This window comes from Mesoplodon mirus (assembly GCF_964341445.2).
Source record: "Mesoplodon mirus genome assembly, chromosome: 12".
Taxonomy (NCBI): Eukaryota; Metazoa; Chordata; class Mammalia; order Artiodactyla; family Ziphiidae; genus Mesoplodon; species Mesoplodon mirus.
In genome coordinates, this window is record NC_138988.1 from 94,629,613 (window position 1) to 94,647,512 (window position 17,900).

At 46.3% G+C, this 17,900-nt stretch overlaps 1 protein-coding gene across 1 annotated transcript in view; it reads left to right on the plus strand.

The window, feature by feature from the left end:
- DTNBP1 (dystrobrevin binding protein 1) overlaps positions 1-17,762 on the plus strand; it is a 116,254-nt gene extending 98,492 nt beyond the window's left edge. The window contains exons 8-10 of the mRNA XM_082639767.1: positions 7,854-8,009; positions 14,846-14,989; positions 16,520-17,762. Of these exons, the coding sequence (XP_082495893.1) occupies positions 7,854-8,009; positions 14,846-14,989; positions 16,520-16,731 (512 nt within the window). The 3' untranslated portion in view covers positions 16,732-17,762. The remainder of the gene's footprint in view (positions 1-7,853; positions 8,010-14,845; positions 14,990-16,519) is intronic.
- The last annotated feature ends 138 nt before the right edge of the window (positions 17,763-17,900 follow it).

The window sequence follows — 17,900 nt, forward strand, 5'->3', positions numbered from 1 at the left end:
TCTATTTTGCTAGTACTCTAGATAGTGGTCATTTCCTTCAGGGTAATTGATAGAAATTTTTTAAGTGTTCCAGAAGTTTAGATACTAGAATAGTGTTTGTTTCCTGTGACATGGGTTTAGGAAACAGCTGTTCCAGTAGCTACTCTAAATGACTGAACTTTGTGGAGTCTCCTTAGGAGTTGCCATGAGTTGTTGTCTAACGGAGTTATTTATTGTCTGTCTGCAAAACCTGCCATTATTCTAAACTACTACATTTTAGGTAAGAAGTATCCTTTATTAGTTGCATGTAGAAGCAATAAGTACCTTTTGGCTTTTGATAAATGTGTGTGTGTGCATGCGTCCGTGTGTGTTGGAGGGGGGCTGAAGAGAAGCTCTGTAAAGAGCCATTTAACTTTCTTTTAAAACATGTGTTGACTTTAACATGCACAGAATTTTTTTTCCCGACCCAATTCTGAGGAATTAAGGAAAGGGCTCTATAATACTTTCAAATACTCATAGAAATAATGTATGGTATAAAATAATTGTAAACCTGTCTTGGAAACTAATTGTTGATGAAGGCTAGACAGAAAACTTTTAAAAACTGTAGAAACATAGGGCACAGAAGTTGGTATTTTAAATGAATGTTTAAAACCTACAATTCGGGCCTCCCTGGTGGCGCAGTGGTTGAGAGTCCGCCTGCCATGCAGGGGATACGGGTTCGTGCCCCGGTCTGGGAGGATCCCATGTGCCGCGGAGCGGCTGAGCCCGTGAGCCATGGCCGCTGGGCCTGCGCGTCCGGAGCCTGTGCTCCGCAACGGGAGAGGCCACAACAGTGAGAGGCCCGCATACCGCAAAAAACAAAACAACAAAAAAAAAAACCTACAATTCTAGGACAGGATTAATTAAAGGTCTTTTTTGTCCTCCCTGAAACAATCTGTATTCATTTTTTAAGGCAGGGCAGGAGGTTGGGGAGACTTTAAAAACGGTTGAGTGTGCCTTATTTTGAAAACTAATTTGAGATAGAAATAAAAGGTGACTGTTAAATGGTAAAAATACAGAGCAGGTGGGTTTTAAAAATGGAAGGAAATCTTGTATTTTTTGTCACTAACAAGTCCTCCATTCCTATGTAGAATTTTTCTAAAATTAAATATATTTTCCTATTTTAAATAATAGCAATTATTGGAAATATTTAAGAGGAAGTTGAAACTTGTTTCTAACAGACACATACTCTGGGGAAAAGGACGAGGGAAGGAAACAGATTCTCTTATCACAGTTGTTAAGTAGGTCTCACCAGATGCTGATGAGGAAGGATGTGGAAGAATGAGGTCCCCCCTCCACTGGTGACAGGGGCCACTCCGGAAAAGAGTTGGCACTTCCTTTCAAAACCAACAAATGCACTTACCATATGACCCAGCAATTGCATTCTTGGGCATTTATCTCCAATAAATGACTTATTTTCATCCAGAAGCTGGTACACAAGTGTTCATAGCAACTTTACTCACAGTATCCAAAAATTGGAAGCCACCCAGGTGTCCTTCAGTGGGTGACTAGGACCACTAACTGTGGTCCCTCCACACCGTGGACACAACTCAGCAACAAAAAGAAACAAATTATCAATATGAGCATCTGCTAAGATGAACCTCAAGAATATGCCAAGTGAAAAAAGCCAATCTCAGGATGTATGTATACCACATGATTTCATTTAGGTAGCATTTGGGTAATAACATGATCACAGATTTGGACTTAGGGAGGGGTAAGGGTGGAGGAAGGGGGAGGGGATGGTTACCAGAGGGCAGCCGGAGGAGCTTGTGGTAACAGTAATGTTGAGCATCCTGGTCGCGCTTGTTACACAAGCCTGCGTGTGTGATGAGCCTGGAGAGAGCTCCCCCGTCCTGTACACACACACACACACACACGAGTGCATGCATGACTGGGGAAATCTGAATAAGCTCTGTGGAGTGTACCGGTGTCGTTTTTTTGGTTTTGATATTGTACCGTAACTGGATAGGGTGTTAGCACTGGGGAGACTCGGGATGGGTGTGTGGGACCGGCTCTCTTCATTTCTTGACAACATCCTATGAACGTGTAACTATTTCAGAGTAAAAAGTTGAGAAAACAGCAACTCTTCCAGTGGTACAAAAAGAGAAAAAAAAAAAGACTGAATATTGCAATTTCATATGGTTCAAGGAGAACAGAATGTACACCAGATGCTGATGAGCGTACATCAAAATGTTAGCAGTGCTCCTCCACTTATGGTGATTTCAGAGAGGTTTTCACCTTACTATTTGTGCTTTTTTTTTTTTTTAACTGTTTATTTATTTATTTATTTTTGGCTGCATTGGGTCTTCGTTGCTGTGCATGGGCTTTCCCTAGTTGCAGTGAGCGGGGGCTACTCTTCGTTGCGGTGTGCGGGCTTCTCGTTGTGGTGGCTTCTCTTGTTGCGGAGCGCGGGCTCTAGGCGCGCAGACTTCAGTAGTTGTGGCACGTGGGCTCAGTAGTTGTGGCTCGCAGGCTTTAGAGTACAGGCTCAGTAGCTGTGGCGCACGGGCTTAGTTGCTCCACGGCATGTGGGATCTTCCTGGGCCAGGGCTCAAACCCGTGTCCCCTGCATTGGCAGGCGGATTCTTAACCACTGAGCCACCAGGGAAGTCCATGTGCTTTTTTATGATTAAAATTTTTTCCACAATGTACATGCATTGTTCATGCATCAAAAAAAAGCTTTTAAATAAATGGCAAATAATTAGAAACATAAGAAAAATAGTGGGTCCTATTTTTAAAAATTCTGTCACAATGACAGAATTTAGTGTAGTAATTTAGTGATCATGTAGTTTGACAGCCTCTTGGCAGTTAAATTTTTGTCAAAAAACAGTTTAGGAAGGTATGTGCCTACTTGTATTTAGAAATTTGCTTAGGAATTTACAGAGACTTCACATTTCTTCCTTGATCATATCATATGCATTTTAGTATCACAAAATTTGTATTCTCGATATAAAAACATCTGAATTGTAAATATTTAAATGATAGATTTAAAATCTATTCTTAGTCTTATTTATCATGAACGAAAAATGTTCTCAATCTTTAATATTATGTAGAGATTACCAGAATTTTTCCTAACTCATATTTAATTAAATTTTATTGTTTTCTCTTCTAACATTTTTGGATTAAAGATACTCTTCAGTAACTCAATGGAGAGGTTTGTCCTGGTTTTCCTCACATCATCCGTTTCTTTCTTCCCAGCAGCTCCAGGCTTTTTCAGTCATTAACACCTCACTGTCTTTTATTACTTATCAGTTCTGTTAAAAGGGCTTAGTTGTGGAATAAGTTGAAACTGTTCCTGAAATGAGCCTGATGGATTTTTAAAAATATCTCATATATACCCTTATGCCCCATTAAAACATATAATTGAGAATTGATTATAACATCTTCACTGGTAATGGAATTTTTTTTGTTGTTTTGAGAAATTATCCAATTGAAATTGATAGTGGAGGCTAGAGTGGAAGTTGCAGTCAGATAAAACTTGAGCAATGACCTGGAGCTGAAATAAAGGAGACACAGACCTGGGTTGATAATGGAATTAAATGATTACTCCTGACTCCTGGTAGAAAAACTACAGCATCTTTTATCTAATTTTTTGGTGTGTTTATTTTTTTTTCTTTTTAATCTTAAGGCTATTTGTTGAAGTTCTTTCAAATCTTTGTATTTGTCTGGCTTTCCCCGGTATAATAAAGGACATCTTTGATGGGAATAGTGGGTCATTTTTCCTTATAGAAAATGTTCTATAATTTCTGTTTTTCCACAGTCTTTCTCCCAAAGTCAGATGCTCTTAAACTTCTAGATTTGAAATATTCCCTCAGCGTCCTTCCATCAGTTCTCCACTCCCAAATGTAGTTGTTTCTTGGCAAAAGCTGAACCGATGATTCCAGAACAAACAGCACAATCAGAACATCCTTGCTCAGGCACGTAGCTGAGGGTGAATCTTCTTAGCTGCTGAGCAGAACAGTTATTTTTAATAACTGCCACGTGCTTTTTTCATCATTGTCCCGAGTGTACAGCTGGTATAGAGTCAATGTACTTAGTTCTGTGATTCTAGCTTAGAGGTCAGCCCTGAGATGTCAGAGGGGCTCTGAAATAAAGTGGGAAATGACAAAAGGCGCTTGGAAATGTTTCACATAACTAGTGTGTAACATGTCTTAAAACTTAAAACAGTGATTATTTTCCTTTAAGTGATTTTAAGTTCCCTAACCCAACCGTGTCCCCCCTTTTGTGAGGGCTGGAACATGATTACATTTCATTCCAATGTAAAAAACCTAAGACAAAAACTATAGAACTTATAATTCAGAAACATGAGAGAATTGAACTCCTGAAGCAGAAGTCTTGAGAAGAATGAAAGTTTTCAAGTTGCATAACTATGTATCTCTATATCTATAGAAAATCTTAGTTCAGTTAAAACAAGATATTCTTTAATGAAAACCCCTTTGATAATTTCTGCATTGATCTTTGTTTCTGAGCTCCCTATTTTGGATTTTTTTTTTAAAGTAATTGAACTTCGTTTGAAGTGTTTGAAGCATACTTAATCTATTCTAGGGCTCACTTATTCTAATGCACCTGGCAGTCATGAAGCATTTGAGCAGATAGGTTGATGGCTGAGGTGAAATAAATGAAAAGACATCCTATTGAGTTCCCTTTCTCCCTCGTAAAAGTACACGCTCAATTCCTTGCACGTTTGTTAAGGGCATTGATGGGTGACTCAGTCTGAAGTGTCTGAGTGGGGCTGAAACAGTTGGGGTGATTCTCAGTGTCGTGCTCATCCTGCTTCATGGTAATATTTCGTATCATTTCCTTTTCCTAATAATAATGCTGGTATTAATATTAGCTGTCAGCTATTGGCAATACTGTGTGCCTGGTGATTCACGTGGTAACCTCATTTAATCCTGCCAACACCCGTATGAAATAAGTTCACCAGTCTTGTACAGAGGAGGAAGTTGAGACCCAGAGAGGTTCAGTTAGTTGTAGCTGGTAATAGATATCCTTGCTTGGGTTTCTCGGGAAGCAGAGCCTGAGATGAGGATTTTCCTGCAGGTAGTTTGTGTGAGAGGTGATCCCCGGAAGCAGGGGTGAGGGGGCAAGAAGGCAACGTCGATAAAGGGATGCATTGTTGAAGTCGCTGCTGCGGTTCCACCAGGACCTCTGACAGTTGTTCAGAATGGCTCCTAGAATTGTCCATCCAAAGGATGGGAGACTGGTCATTGATACACTGGCTTCTGTCACCCATTGGTTGAGAGCTGCCTTAATTCCCCAGAACTTCTGGGCTAAGCTGACTTGTAGGTTCCCTGGGATTCAGAGGATACTCTGACACCCCCCCCCCAAAAAAAAGAGATGCACCTTGAATTGGGACCTTGTGGGCATACAGATGAGCTCACAGAGCTGCCTTTCAGAAATCAGAGGTAGACTAAAGGGAGGTGGGATGATGTGCCAGAAGCATCTAAAGGCATAAAGGGGACAGGACCAAGCCCGGACTGCTTCCAAAACCTGTGCTCTTCCCAAACCATCTCCCTGTAAACAGAGGTTTGAGATGGGGGGCTGCAAGTCAGGGGGACACGAAAATTCAGAGAATGCACATGGTGATGATCATAGTGTGAGAAGACAGTACATCATCACCATGTACATGTGACGACGTGTCGGGATGGTGTACTGTCCTGTCTGTGGTGCTTTGCTGAATAGTACCATTCCTTGCATATATGAAGATTAGGATACAGGAAGAATATCCAGAATATTCTCAATATTGAAGGCTATAACTGATTTGGGATTAAAAATAGACTCCATTATCAAGTTTTTAAGATCTACACATACAGGATCGTGTTGTGCCCGGGAGCTGTGACACGAGGTGTTGAGTATTTGTGGAGGGAGTGACTAAGGTCAATCGTGTGGGACCTCCAAGACTATTGTTCATTGTAAATTCTGGGGGTTTTTTTTGGGGGGGGGGTTAAAAATCACTTGGTAACACCATGAAGACTTTCTTATTAAGATTTTTTATTTAATTTTTAATAGATGACGTATAGCATTGTGTAAGTTTAAGGTGTACAACATGTTGACCACTGTGGAGTCGCTCACACCTCCATCATGTCACATAATTACCATTTCTCTTTTGTGGTGGGAACATTTAAGATCTAGTCTCACAGAAACTTTGAAGAATATAATACGATGTTATTGACTGTGAGCGCAGCGTTGTGCGTTCAATCGCCAGAACAGACTTCTCTTCTACCTGCACGTTTGCACCCTTGGGCCAGCATCTCCCCAGCTCCTCCACCCGCTCTCCCCCTGGCAACCACCACTCTGCTGTTTCTATTATGAGTTCAACTTTTTTAGGTTCCACGTATCAATGAGATCACACAGTATATGTCTGTGTCTGACTTATCTCACTCAGTATAATGTCCTCAAGGCACACCTGTGTTGTCTCTCACAGCAGGATTTCCTTCTTTCTCATGGCTGAATAATATTCCTTTGTGTATATGTACCACATCTTCTTTATCCATTCAGATATTAACAGACACTTCAACTGTTTCCATATGTTGGCTATCGTGAACGATGCTGCAGTGAGCATGGGAGTGCAGATCTCTTTTTGATATCCTGTTTTCATTTCCTTTAGATATATATCCAGAAGTGGCATTAGTGGATCATATGTTAGTTCTCTTTCTAATGTTTTGAGGAACCTTCATGCTGTTCTCCATGGTGGCTGCACCAGTGTACAGTCCCACCAACAACGCACGAGGGCTCCCTTTCCTCCACATCCTCACCAACACTTGTTATCTCTTGGCTTTCTGATGATGGCTGTTCTAACCTGTGATGGGGTTCTCTGCTCAGGGTCTCACAGGCTGGAATCAGAGGTCGACCAGGCTGCAAGGAATCTGTTTTCCAAGCTCGTTCAGGTTGTTGGTAGAGTCCTGGCTCCTTGTGGTGGTAGGACTGAGGTCTCCGTTTTCAGGCCGGGCAGTCAGCCTGGGGTGGCTTTCAGCTCCTGGACACACCTTCAGTCCTTCCTAGGCCTCTCCATCTTCAAAGCCAGCGAGGGGGCATGATCCTCATGTCAGACCCCTTCTGTGCTCACATCTCTTCTCCTGGAAAAGCCCAGGCCCATCCAGACGACCTCTCTCTCATAAAGTCAGCTGTGCCACAGAGAATACCCTAATCACGAGTCCTGGGGTCCTTTGGGCTGTGCATCTGGGGGCAGAGTTCCTGGGGGCTGTCTTCGAATCCTGCCCACCGCACCCTGTGAAGAACAGAGGACTGGAGAGTTAGAAACAGATTCAGAACCAACCCCTGGCCTGTGTACAGGATGAATAGTGGTTGCATCATCTGGGTTCCCCATGCAGCCTGGGAAAGGGTGAGCCACCAGCGGGTCATGTGAGAAGGTAAATTCAGGCTTCTTGTTGGCGGCGAGGCTCGGGCTCATCGTATTATAGTTCTTCCTGGCGTGACTGATGCAGCCCTCGCTGGAATGTAAAGTTCTTATGTTTCACGTCGGTACTGGGGTAATATGTCTATCCCAAATGTTCATACAGTATATGGCTCAGCAAGGTTAACTGACTCAGCCAAGTGGCTGGTTCATGAACAGCAAAGCCACGACCAGGTTCTCTTCTCACAGACTCCAGTGGCCACGTGCTGGCTCTGCAACCAGCGTTTACTGAGTGCCTCCTGAGGCCGGGCTGGGTGAGGGTAAGGTGGACGGTGGTCACGGTCCTCCAGGAGCCCCGGCTCTCCACCTGTTGTGCTGCCGTCAGGGGGCCAGATGTGAGCCTGTGAGTCGGTATTTATACCCATTCTGGTCTCAGTCCTTTTCCAAACCCTGCCTGACCCCAATTATTCTGTGTCCTTAGCTAAACTCGACGCGGAGCACACCCAGAAGGTCCTGGACATGGAGCAAACCCAGCAAATGAAGCTGAGGGAGCGGCAGAAGTTTTTTGAGGAAGCCTTCCAGCAGGACATGGAGCAGTACCTCTCCACAGGCTACCTGCAGACAGCAGAGAGGCGAGGCAAGTCAGGGAGCGGGGCCCGCGCTGTGTGTGGCTGGGGTGCTACCTCCAGAGTGGGGCCAGGACAGAGGCTCAAAGGGGCTGCGTCCTGCCGTCGTTGTCTTGCCGTTGCCTCTTCTTGTAGTTCTAGGCTTTTGTTGAAGGTATCTAGAAAACATGGAATACATTTTTTTAAAACATTTAAAAGACAAAACAAACATTAGCCATAATTCTGTAGCACAGAATCCCTAATCCCTAATCACCCTATTTTAGGGTGATTCTCTCTTGTGCGTGCCTATTTATATAGACTGTACACATATCTGGCTTTGTATCTAACTTTCCTTCATAGTGTATGGGGATCTTTCCCCTATATTATTGAAAATCCTTTGAAAGGGTATGTTTTAAAAGCGGCATCTTCATGGTCAGGACATATCCTCACAGTTTCCTAGTTGGACACTTAAGATTCTTTGCCTCTGTAAGTCGTGCTGTGATGTACATCTAGATGCATCTGTTGGTTCCCAAGAACACGCTGAGGGGCACAGGAGTTGGATTGCAGGCCCCTTCACCAGCCCCTCCTTCCCAGGACCTGGTGCCTGTGGAGGAGTGGTCTGGGCAGGCAGCTGACGTTTTCTCTCTGGCCAGCACAGGAGCAGTGGGCAGTGTGTACAAGCAAGCATCCTGGGCTTCCCCGCTTACCTGCCCTCCGTCCTCCTGGAAGCCCCTGCTCCTCCCAGACCTCTGTGCTCATCCTTCCTCTTTTGCCTGGCCCCGGCCTTTGCTCTCCATACCCTGCCCCTCACGGAAGCCACCCCCAAGTTATCTGTCACCCTCCCTCTGTTCCTTCCTTCTCGATATGCTCCCCAAGGAGAGGTTAAAGAAATCAAAGAATGAGGAAGGAAAAGAATGTAGAGGAAACAGACTAATAGGCGTGACTTACAATGACCGAAGGATGCGTTACGTTGACAGTGCTTCTTAAACTGAGGTGGACGGTACAGATGTGAAGTTCAACTGCTTCATCTCCAGTCAGCTCGCCCTCTGTGTGTCCCACTGATGGAGAGTCTGTCTTCATCTGGGAAAGTCAGACTGCATGTTCCCTCAGAGTATGTTCGCTATTCAGTTTCTTTAGTGTTTGGCGCTGGTTATGGAGAGAGCCATCCCTGTTCACTCCAGGGATCTGTGTCATGTTGTGGGCAGCAGCTGAGAAGGACACCACCCTAGTCTGCTTGGGCTGCTATAACAAAACAACAGACTGGTAGCTTATACACAACAGGGCTGGAGGCTGGAAGTCTGTGGTCAAGATGCTGGCTGATTTGGTTCCCAGTGAGAGGTCTGTAGCTTGTCGTCACTTGACAGGGAGAGCTCCATCTCTGGTGCCTCTTCCTAGGAGGGCACTAACCCCATCCTCAGGGCCCCACCCTCATGACCTCTAGAATAATCACCTCCCAAAGGCCCACCTCCAGAAACCATCACACTGGGGGTTAGGGCTTCACCATAGGAATTTGGGCAGGTGGGGGGGCACCCAAACATTTAGTCCATAACACACACACCCTGGCAAATCTGACCCACAGATCTGAGCACAGTGAGATGTTATGCCGAGAGGGCATGGGGAGGTGGGACAGTGAAGAAAAGAGCAGTAGAGACTAATGCTTGTTCAGTTTAGTTCAGCAGACATTTCCTGAGCACCTGCTAAGTGCTCAGCAGAGGCAAAGAGAATATGAAAGTGCCTCTTAGGAGAGCCCATCCTCAGAGGATGAGGACACAGCAGAGGCTGCAGCTTCAGAAGTCCCTCTTTGTTGGCCGTGAGCCCGCTGAGACAGGGATGGGCTGTTACTGCTGGTCCTTGTGGCCAGCACAGCCCAGTGCTGGGCAAAGAGGAGGAAGGGCTCAGTCAAGACGTGTTGAACAGATAGCAATTAAGTATTAAGGAAAATGTCCTTCAAGTCTCAAAAAAGTGTTGGGCTCTTTTTTTTTCAAAGGTAAAAAAGAGAGCCACACATACATTGCCAATATGTGTGGTTTTGAAAGCACTGAGGAAGAAAATTGGAGGCCTTGGGCTTTTCAGCCTCCTGCTTCAGCTGGAGCAGAAAAGATGTTCACAAATAACAAACAGGCCTCTCCACACAAGGCTGTCCAGGGCCATCCCTTAGGCTTCCCAGCCTGGGAGTCACACATCCCTTTCTTACAGCATATTCATCTCCAAGGATGAACATTCTTTCATTTAGAAGAATCAATCAAAATAAGAATCTCTACAGTGAACATGGTATTTTACACTCATTCCACTAAATCAGAAATAGCAGTCTGAATTTTTCTCACTTTCCAAAGCATCCTTTTTTAGTTAAGACAAAGGCATGCAGTTTTATCCAGAAAATGATCTAAGGGCGAAGGGACATCTGTGCCCACTGGGATTGTCGTGAGGCTGGGAACCACAGAGTGGGGAGCCTCATGCACTTGAAGGGGAGCGAGGGCAGTGCCCACCGTGCTGAGGAGCAGTGGGGACCTGGGGCCCACGCATGCCCGGCAGCTCCAAGTGCCATTAGGACGTGATGAGGTGTTTTGTTAAGACCCTGACGCAGGTTTTCGCTTCCACCTGACAAGTCTCCCATTTTCTCAGAAAAACATCTGTTGCTTTCACTTTGTTGCTAAGCACCTGGGTGTCCTGACAGTGTGTAGTTAGTTGTGACCACATCCGTCACCTTGAAGATGTCCTGGTCTGTACCTGTGTGTTCCCACTGTTAGACCTTGAGTTCCTGGCATCTCTGCTGGGCTGGTAGTTCAGTCAAATCTTGTGTAGCCAGGGGCGCCCTCTGTGCCCTCAGACACTCTGACTCAGCCCCTGGGTGTCCCAGTGCCTGGTGGGGGGCGGGGCAGGAGGATGTTTGGGCTAGTGATAAACCCAGTAGGTCTGGGGTAGGGCCCAAGAATGTGCATTTCCCACAAGTTCCCAGGTGATGCCGAGGCTGCTGGTCTGGGGTCCACATCTTGAGAACCGCTCCTTTAGGGTACATAACTAGGAGAGTCATAGGACAAGCATATCTAAATGTACTGGATTCTGTCACAAATACCCACACCAGTTTACAATCTCCCAGCTGTATGTGCATGCTCCACTCACTCCACAGCTTTGTCAACACTTGGTAGTGTCAGATAGTTTAAATTTTTCACAAATTTATATGTATGAAATGATACTTTATTTTGGCTTTAATCTGCAGTTCCTTGATTGTCCATTTTTCTGCTGGTTGGTTGTCTTCCTTTAGAGTCTTACACTCATGGTATCAGCCTTCTCTGATGATGTCTGGTGCAGATACCTTCTCTCAATCTGTGGCTTCTCTATTCTAGTGTGGCCTTTGCTAAATGTGTTTATTTTTAAGCTTTGCCCACTTTATTTTCTTGCTTATGGTTTGTACTTGTGTCTTGTTTAGGCAGTCCTTCCCTCCAAGTTATAAGGATACTCTGCTGTGTTTTATTCTAAAAGTTTCTATGTTTTCCATTTTATATATTTGGCCCGTAAGTCCACCACCAGTTGGTTTTTGTGTGCATTGTGAGGTAAGGATCTGACTTTATTTCTTCACAGCAGGAACTGTCTATCTCAGCACCAGTGTTCTCTCCACTGCTCAGGTGGTCTTCTGTCAGTTTCAGTACAACTGAGTCTTTTCTAGGGTTTTCTGTTCCAGTCTTCTGTTTGTCTGGCCTTGAGCCAAACCATACTATCTTAATTTTAATTCTTCATTAAGTAGTGGTTCTCAACCGGGGGGGGCAACTTTGTCCCCTCGGGGACCCATGGCAATGTCTGGAGAGTTCTCTTTGTTGTGATTGAGGTGGGGGGGTCTGTAAGTGTCCATTTCAAAAGGCTTCTAAATTGGCTTGTTCAGATGTTTCCTGTTAATACTCAATTTTGGATTTTGCTTAGTCATCAAAGAGGTACATTAGATCCTCATTTCCCCCATGATTATGGACTTGTTACCATTTTCCTTGTGATTCTTCCATATTTTGCTTTATAAAAAAATAACCACAAAATATATAGTCACATAGAAATTCTGAATTACCTTCCTGGTGAATTGAACCATTAAAAAAAATCACTAACCAGGGGCTTCCCTGGTGGTGCAGTGGTTAAGAATCCGCCTGCCAGTGCAGGGGACACGGGTTCGAGCCCTGGTCCGGGAAGATCCCACATGCTGCGGAGCAACTAAGCCCGTGCGTGACAGCTACTGAGCCTGTGCTCTAGAGCGGGCCACAACTACTGAAGCCCATGTGCCTACAGCCTGTGCTCTGCAACAAGAGAAGCCACTGCAATGAGAAGCCTGCACACGGCAACAAAGAGTAGCTCCCACTAGCTGCAACTAGAGAAAGCCTGCGCATGGCAACGAAGACCCAATGCAGCCAAAAATAAATAAAATTAACTAAAAAAAAAGAAAAGGAACTGATACATGCTGTAGTGTGGATAAACCTCCAAAAAAAAAAAAAAAACACTAAGTGCTGTATTTTACCCCAATAATGCTTTTGTTTCCCCTTCACGTCTATGTTTTTTGATATTTATATAGCCATGTCAGCTTTCTTCAAGTTAATTACAAACAGAATAACTAGATTTTATCACTTATAGGAAATATTTTCAGGAAAATAGAAAGCACCAAATAAGATGATAGTAAAGAAGCCAGGCAGTCAGTGATCACAGCAAATGTAAATGAACCAAATTTGACACATAACATTATAAAACTGGCTTCGTTACCATCTTATTTGGTGCTTTCTGTTTTCCTGCAAGTGTTCCCTATGCCTTTAGTCCAATAATTTTTCTCCCCTCTTTAAGAGAATGGCACAGACAGAAAAAAAGGGAGACTGCTCCTTTCAAAACTGAAGTCAAAGCCAGGCTGAAACGCCACCAAGGACTCCACAGTCACAAAGAAAACCCACGTTTTCCCCACCTTCTCCCCCACAGGAGAGCAACCCCCAGAGGCACGAGCTTGGCCCCTGTGCACTCAGGTCCCCCTGACGGGTCAGCCTTGCAGGAGCCCCAGGGCAACACCGCCCCGGTATCCCCTGTGAAGTGGCCGTGATTCCTGCGTGGCCAAGGGCGACACTGATGGCACATGTCACCCGGCTCCTCTGCCTTGGATGTTGCCACCTTGAGTGGGATGTCTCAACTGTAACAAGCTTTACCTGCTTTAGTGCTGAGCCTTCATGATTTCTTGTGCCCAGAGACAATCAGATTCCCACCTTCCTGCCAGACACAACAGGGATCTGGCTCTTGTCAAGCCGCCTCTCCTGTCATTATCGTCCAGTCCTTCAATTCAGCTGGAGTAAATTCCCCGAATTTCATACTATTATGATTATTTTACTGAGTTTTATATATACTCACAGACTTACATGTCTTTTCCGTGCTCTTCGGCCTCCCTCCCGGGACCCATGCCCTCTTCCCTCCTCCTGCGGTCGGACTTTGCTGAGAGCAGGCGTAGGCAGGAGTTGTATCGCACACTTGATCTAAAGAGAGGATATTTACCTCCCCTCTTTGAATTTATTACTCCGTCTTCTGACTCCCGTTGTTGAGCTGTAGGTCTAATTATTTCCTTATCTTTCCTAATCTGCTCATTCTCTTTGATGTTCATCATTTCGCTGCAGTGGATTAGGTGAGGATTTCTTTCATCTGTCTTGCTTGGAATATATTTTGTTCCTAAATCCTGGGTGTCTGATCTTCCAGCAAATCTGGAAGATAATCAGCCTCTGTGAATACTGCTGGTCCCTGCAGTCTCCATGCTCATCTGGGAACTGTCGATACGTAAACTTCTGCATTTTCCATTTATCTCAAGCTCTTCCATACTTCCCACTTGTTTCGTTCACTAATTTTCTATTTGGCTCTCACCTCTTTAACTTGTGCCCGAAGTTTTAAATTTCAGTGATTTTTCCTATTTGGAAGTTATTTGGCTTTTTTTCAAATGGCTGATCTGATTTTTGACACCTTGTTCATTGTTTGATTCAATCTTTTCTTTCTTTAAAATATTTACCACCACTTTGGATTCTCGGGAAAAGATGCTAATAGTGTTTGTTTCTGCCGACCCTCATGCATAGCGACATGTGTACTGTAAATTCCAGATTGGATTGGATTTTGTGTTGAGTTTATATTCCTGTGAGACCCTGGGTTAAGGATGTGTCCACATCCAAAAATTTCTATTTGCTTGTGACAGGCAGCATCATGCCTGGGATGATTTAAGTTACCCGGCTTGTAGTTTTCTGGACCACAGAGGCAGTTTAAATATGAACGCCAGACCCCGGAGGCACCCCTCACCGTGCCCAGGTTCAGACTTCTAGCCCTGCAGCATCTTTCTGCTGGTGGGCTGATTTTTTTTTTTCCTAGTCTGTGCTTTCACTGCAGGGAGCTCTTGGTTGCAACTTGCCAGCTTGCAGATGCTCAAACCTTGCTGTTAAGATGAAGACTAGAGAAATGTGACAAGGGCAGAGAAGACTCCAAATGGAATTGTAGTAAAGCTGGGGGCAACCACAGCCAGAGGTGTCTGGCAGGAATGTCAGCCTCTCTGAGTCGGCGCCCACCTCCGAAGCCCAGAATTGTCTGATGCAGAAAGGGTTACCTTCAGCACTTGCAAGCAAGAGGGCTGGGGGTGAAAAGGAAAACTGCTGTGGCAGTTGTAAGAGGTAACGGTAACCAAGGATAAGCTAGGATGGATTTAAAGTACCAAATTGGGACTTGTCAATAATACACTGCTCCAAAGTCTATTTTAGAAGTCTGGAGTAGCGGGAGATATTTTACACCTAGAAAACACAATGTGCTTTTAGCCTAACACAGTGGAAGCTCACCTTTTAAAGTGTTATTAAATGACAGAAGGTCTGACCTCTTCCTGTGCTGGTCTCCCCAGAGCCCATGGGCAGCATGTCATCCATGGAAGTGAATGTGGACCTGCTGGAGCAAATGGACCTGGTGGACATTTCTGACCAGGAGGCCCTGGACGTCTTCCTGAACTCCGGTGGCGAGGGGAACACTGTGCTATCCCCCGCCTCAGGTAGGGGTGACAAGCCCGCGCACACTGAGTCACACCTAGCTCCACGAGTTCCCTGCACATGGAGAGCCGATACAGGGCGGTTCGGTTGCACACGGCGTGCACAGATCTTCTCGTCCCACTAACCCATCCCACACGCAGTCTGGCCTCACAGGAGTGGACAGATGACACACTGGCTGTCGTGGTCGTGAATTTCTCAACGACGCTCAGTGCTTTACCCAGACACCTTCAGTGAACAGGGAGCTTTCTTAAATTGTGTGTTCTTTCTCCTCTGGCTCGGAAGTTAATTTGAGCGGGGTTTCTGTGGCTAAGCACTAGAATTTGGGGGAGGTGGGAGCTCTCCTGTGTGGCTTCCCCCTCCCCCATTCGGCAGGTATTTATTTGATCTCTGCTGTGGGCAAGGCCAAGGTTTGTGTTCAGCACTCGGATTGTATTTTAAAAATTAGTTGCAGGGCTTCCCTGGTGGCGCAGTGGTTGAGAGTCCGCCTGCCGATGCAGGGGACATGGGTTCGTGCCCCGGTCCGGGAAGATCCCACATGCCGCAGAGCAGCTGGGCCCGTGAGCCATGGCCGCTGAGCCTGCGCGTCCAGAGCCTGTGCTCCACAACGGGAGAGGCCACAAACAGTGAGAGGCCCGCGTACCGCAAAAAAAAAAAAAAAATTAGTTGCAACCTTGTGGGCACGTTACCTCCATTTAATGCCTTCCCGAAATTCCATGTTCTTACTGAGGCTTCGGCCCTATACCTGGACTCAACTTATTTCAAGTTTCGGACCATTCCTTCTGGGTGGGTGGTCTTCGTAGACGTCATTACAGAGAACGTGTTTAAGTTTCTTCCACGTACAAAAGAGGGAAAGGCCAGCCCTTCAGCAGCACCTGCCCCTTGGCTGGTGGCCCCACTCCATGGGCTACCGTCCTCACAATTGAGGCCCGGGGCTTCCTGTCCACGTGTGTCTCTAAGGTTTCCACAAAGCAGCTCCGTCCGTCTCCCCTTCCCGGGAACTGCGTGAGCAGTGCCGTCCCGGGGAGGGAGGCCCTTGTCCCGCCGAGAAGGCCGGCCCCCTTCCCAGGGTCAGGAAGAGACTCCATCACCTGCGTATGGTTTTGATTCCTTTAAGAGGATCCACAAGGGTTTTTCCCCTAACGCCATTTCTTTGAATTACTTCAAAGGCTATAAAGAGGTAAATCTAGATTATCAAGGCTACCAGGAGCGCTCCTCAAAGAACTGCAGTGTTCGCAGTTTGGCCTTGAACACAGTGCTTTATTGGATACTGGAAAGGGTTCGGAATCTTTCCATGTGTCACAGGTGGCAGAAGGGTCAGCTCGGGCCCTGGGCTGCCTCTGGCGTCACCCAGCTCAGCATTTTCTGGGGGCAGTTCCTGCACTGCCATGGGGCCTGGTTCTGCAGCCTGCAAGTCACGGGAACAGAGAACTCCCACCCGCTTTATACTCTATGCAAGTTCAAATGACCCTCTTCAGGGGCAGTTCTCAGAGGCAGCACTTCTAGGACAGGCTCGCTTCTGCTTTATTTTGCAGGGCCTGAAGTGAGCCCCGGTCAGGACGAAGTTACTCTTCAGGTTCCACATGCCTCCCGAGCCACCCGGCCTTCCTCGCCTGCACCCTGCACCGACCCGACTGCCCGGGACCCCAGCGAAGGGGGTGAGTCCCCCGTGGTCCAGTCTGACGAGGAGGGAGTGGAGGTGGACACCGCCCTTGCCACCTTACACACAGATGACAGTGACTCCTAAACCCGGGCGTCCGTGCTCTGGCCACCTTCAGAGGATGACACAGCTGTGCCCAGAGGCCCGCAGTGAAGGCAGGTGTATTTAGAGAGGCTCTCGATTTTTACACAGTTGCCAATAATGTGTGAGAAACTGACTGAAACAACAGCTACAATAAAGTTTGAGGACCGCAAACACAGCCAGTTTGTACAGAAGGGCTGCTAAACACACATGTTCTGCAGGCCTCACAGTGCAGGCTAGGCCAGGAAATTGGGTGTCCACGCCGGCTTGGCACTGAATGGCAAAGCCCTTTACAGGCAGGAAACTGTGCTTCCTCTCAGCTCTAACCAAGGTTGGGTTTTCATTTAATCGTTACAAAAATTATGAAGTCCAACAAGCACAGCCTACCTTAATAGAGCACACACCCGGGCCCAGAGGAAGAGAGAGAAACTGAAGCCAAGCCCACACGTCATCCCGCTCCTGGCGGGACCCCACTCCCCCAGGGACATGTTTTCCCCTCTCCCGGCTCGCTCACAGCCCAGGGACGAGGGGCAGGCTGGCGCTAGGAGGGGTGGCTGCGGCCCTGCACCCTCGTGGCCACGCTGCCCGCTGGTCTCCAGGGGCCCCGCAGAAAATCAGGCAAACGGCAGCCGTTTGGTTTTTGTTCAGAGGGCATCCAGGCACCTGCCAGTGGAGGGAAAGTGAGATTAAATCTTTAGTGTTCACTCCACTCCCTGGCCAATGGGACAGACCCCCTCAGCCCGTTTATCAGAAAACATCTCATTTCATTCACTCTCTTCCACAAGACAAACAAGTGTCCAAAAAACTTTGTTTTTATTATTAAACCTTGTAGTACAAACCTGAAAAGTAAACAAAAAACTGGCAATAAACAACATGAAGTCTTCCCTCCCGGGGGAGGGCTGCAGAGCAGCGCTAATAAATTAAACGTCAGACCGTAAGCCGTAGGCAGAAGTTCACCGTCCAAGAGAGGGCAAGAACACAGCAAGGCCATGAAAACCGGACAAGCACACTGGAAAACACGACTCTGCTCGTGTCATTGTTAAATATTCCAACACAGTTCAGTCTTCTGCCCACGACAACCGACAAAGTGTCACAGGACGCTCCTGACAAGACAGCCCCACCGGCGAGCTCAGTGCAACACGGGCAGCTGCGGGATCGGTGAATCCAATTATGAA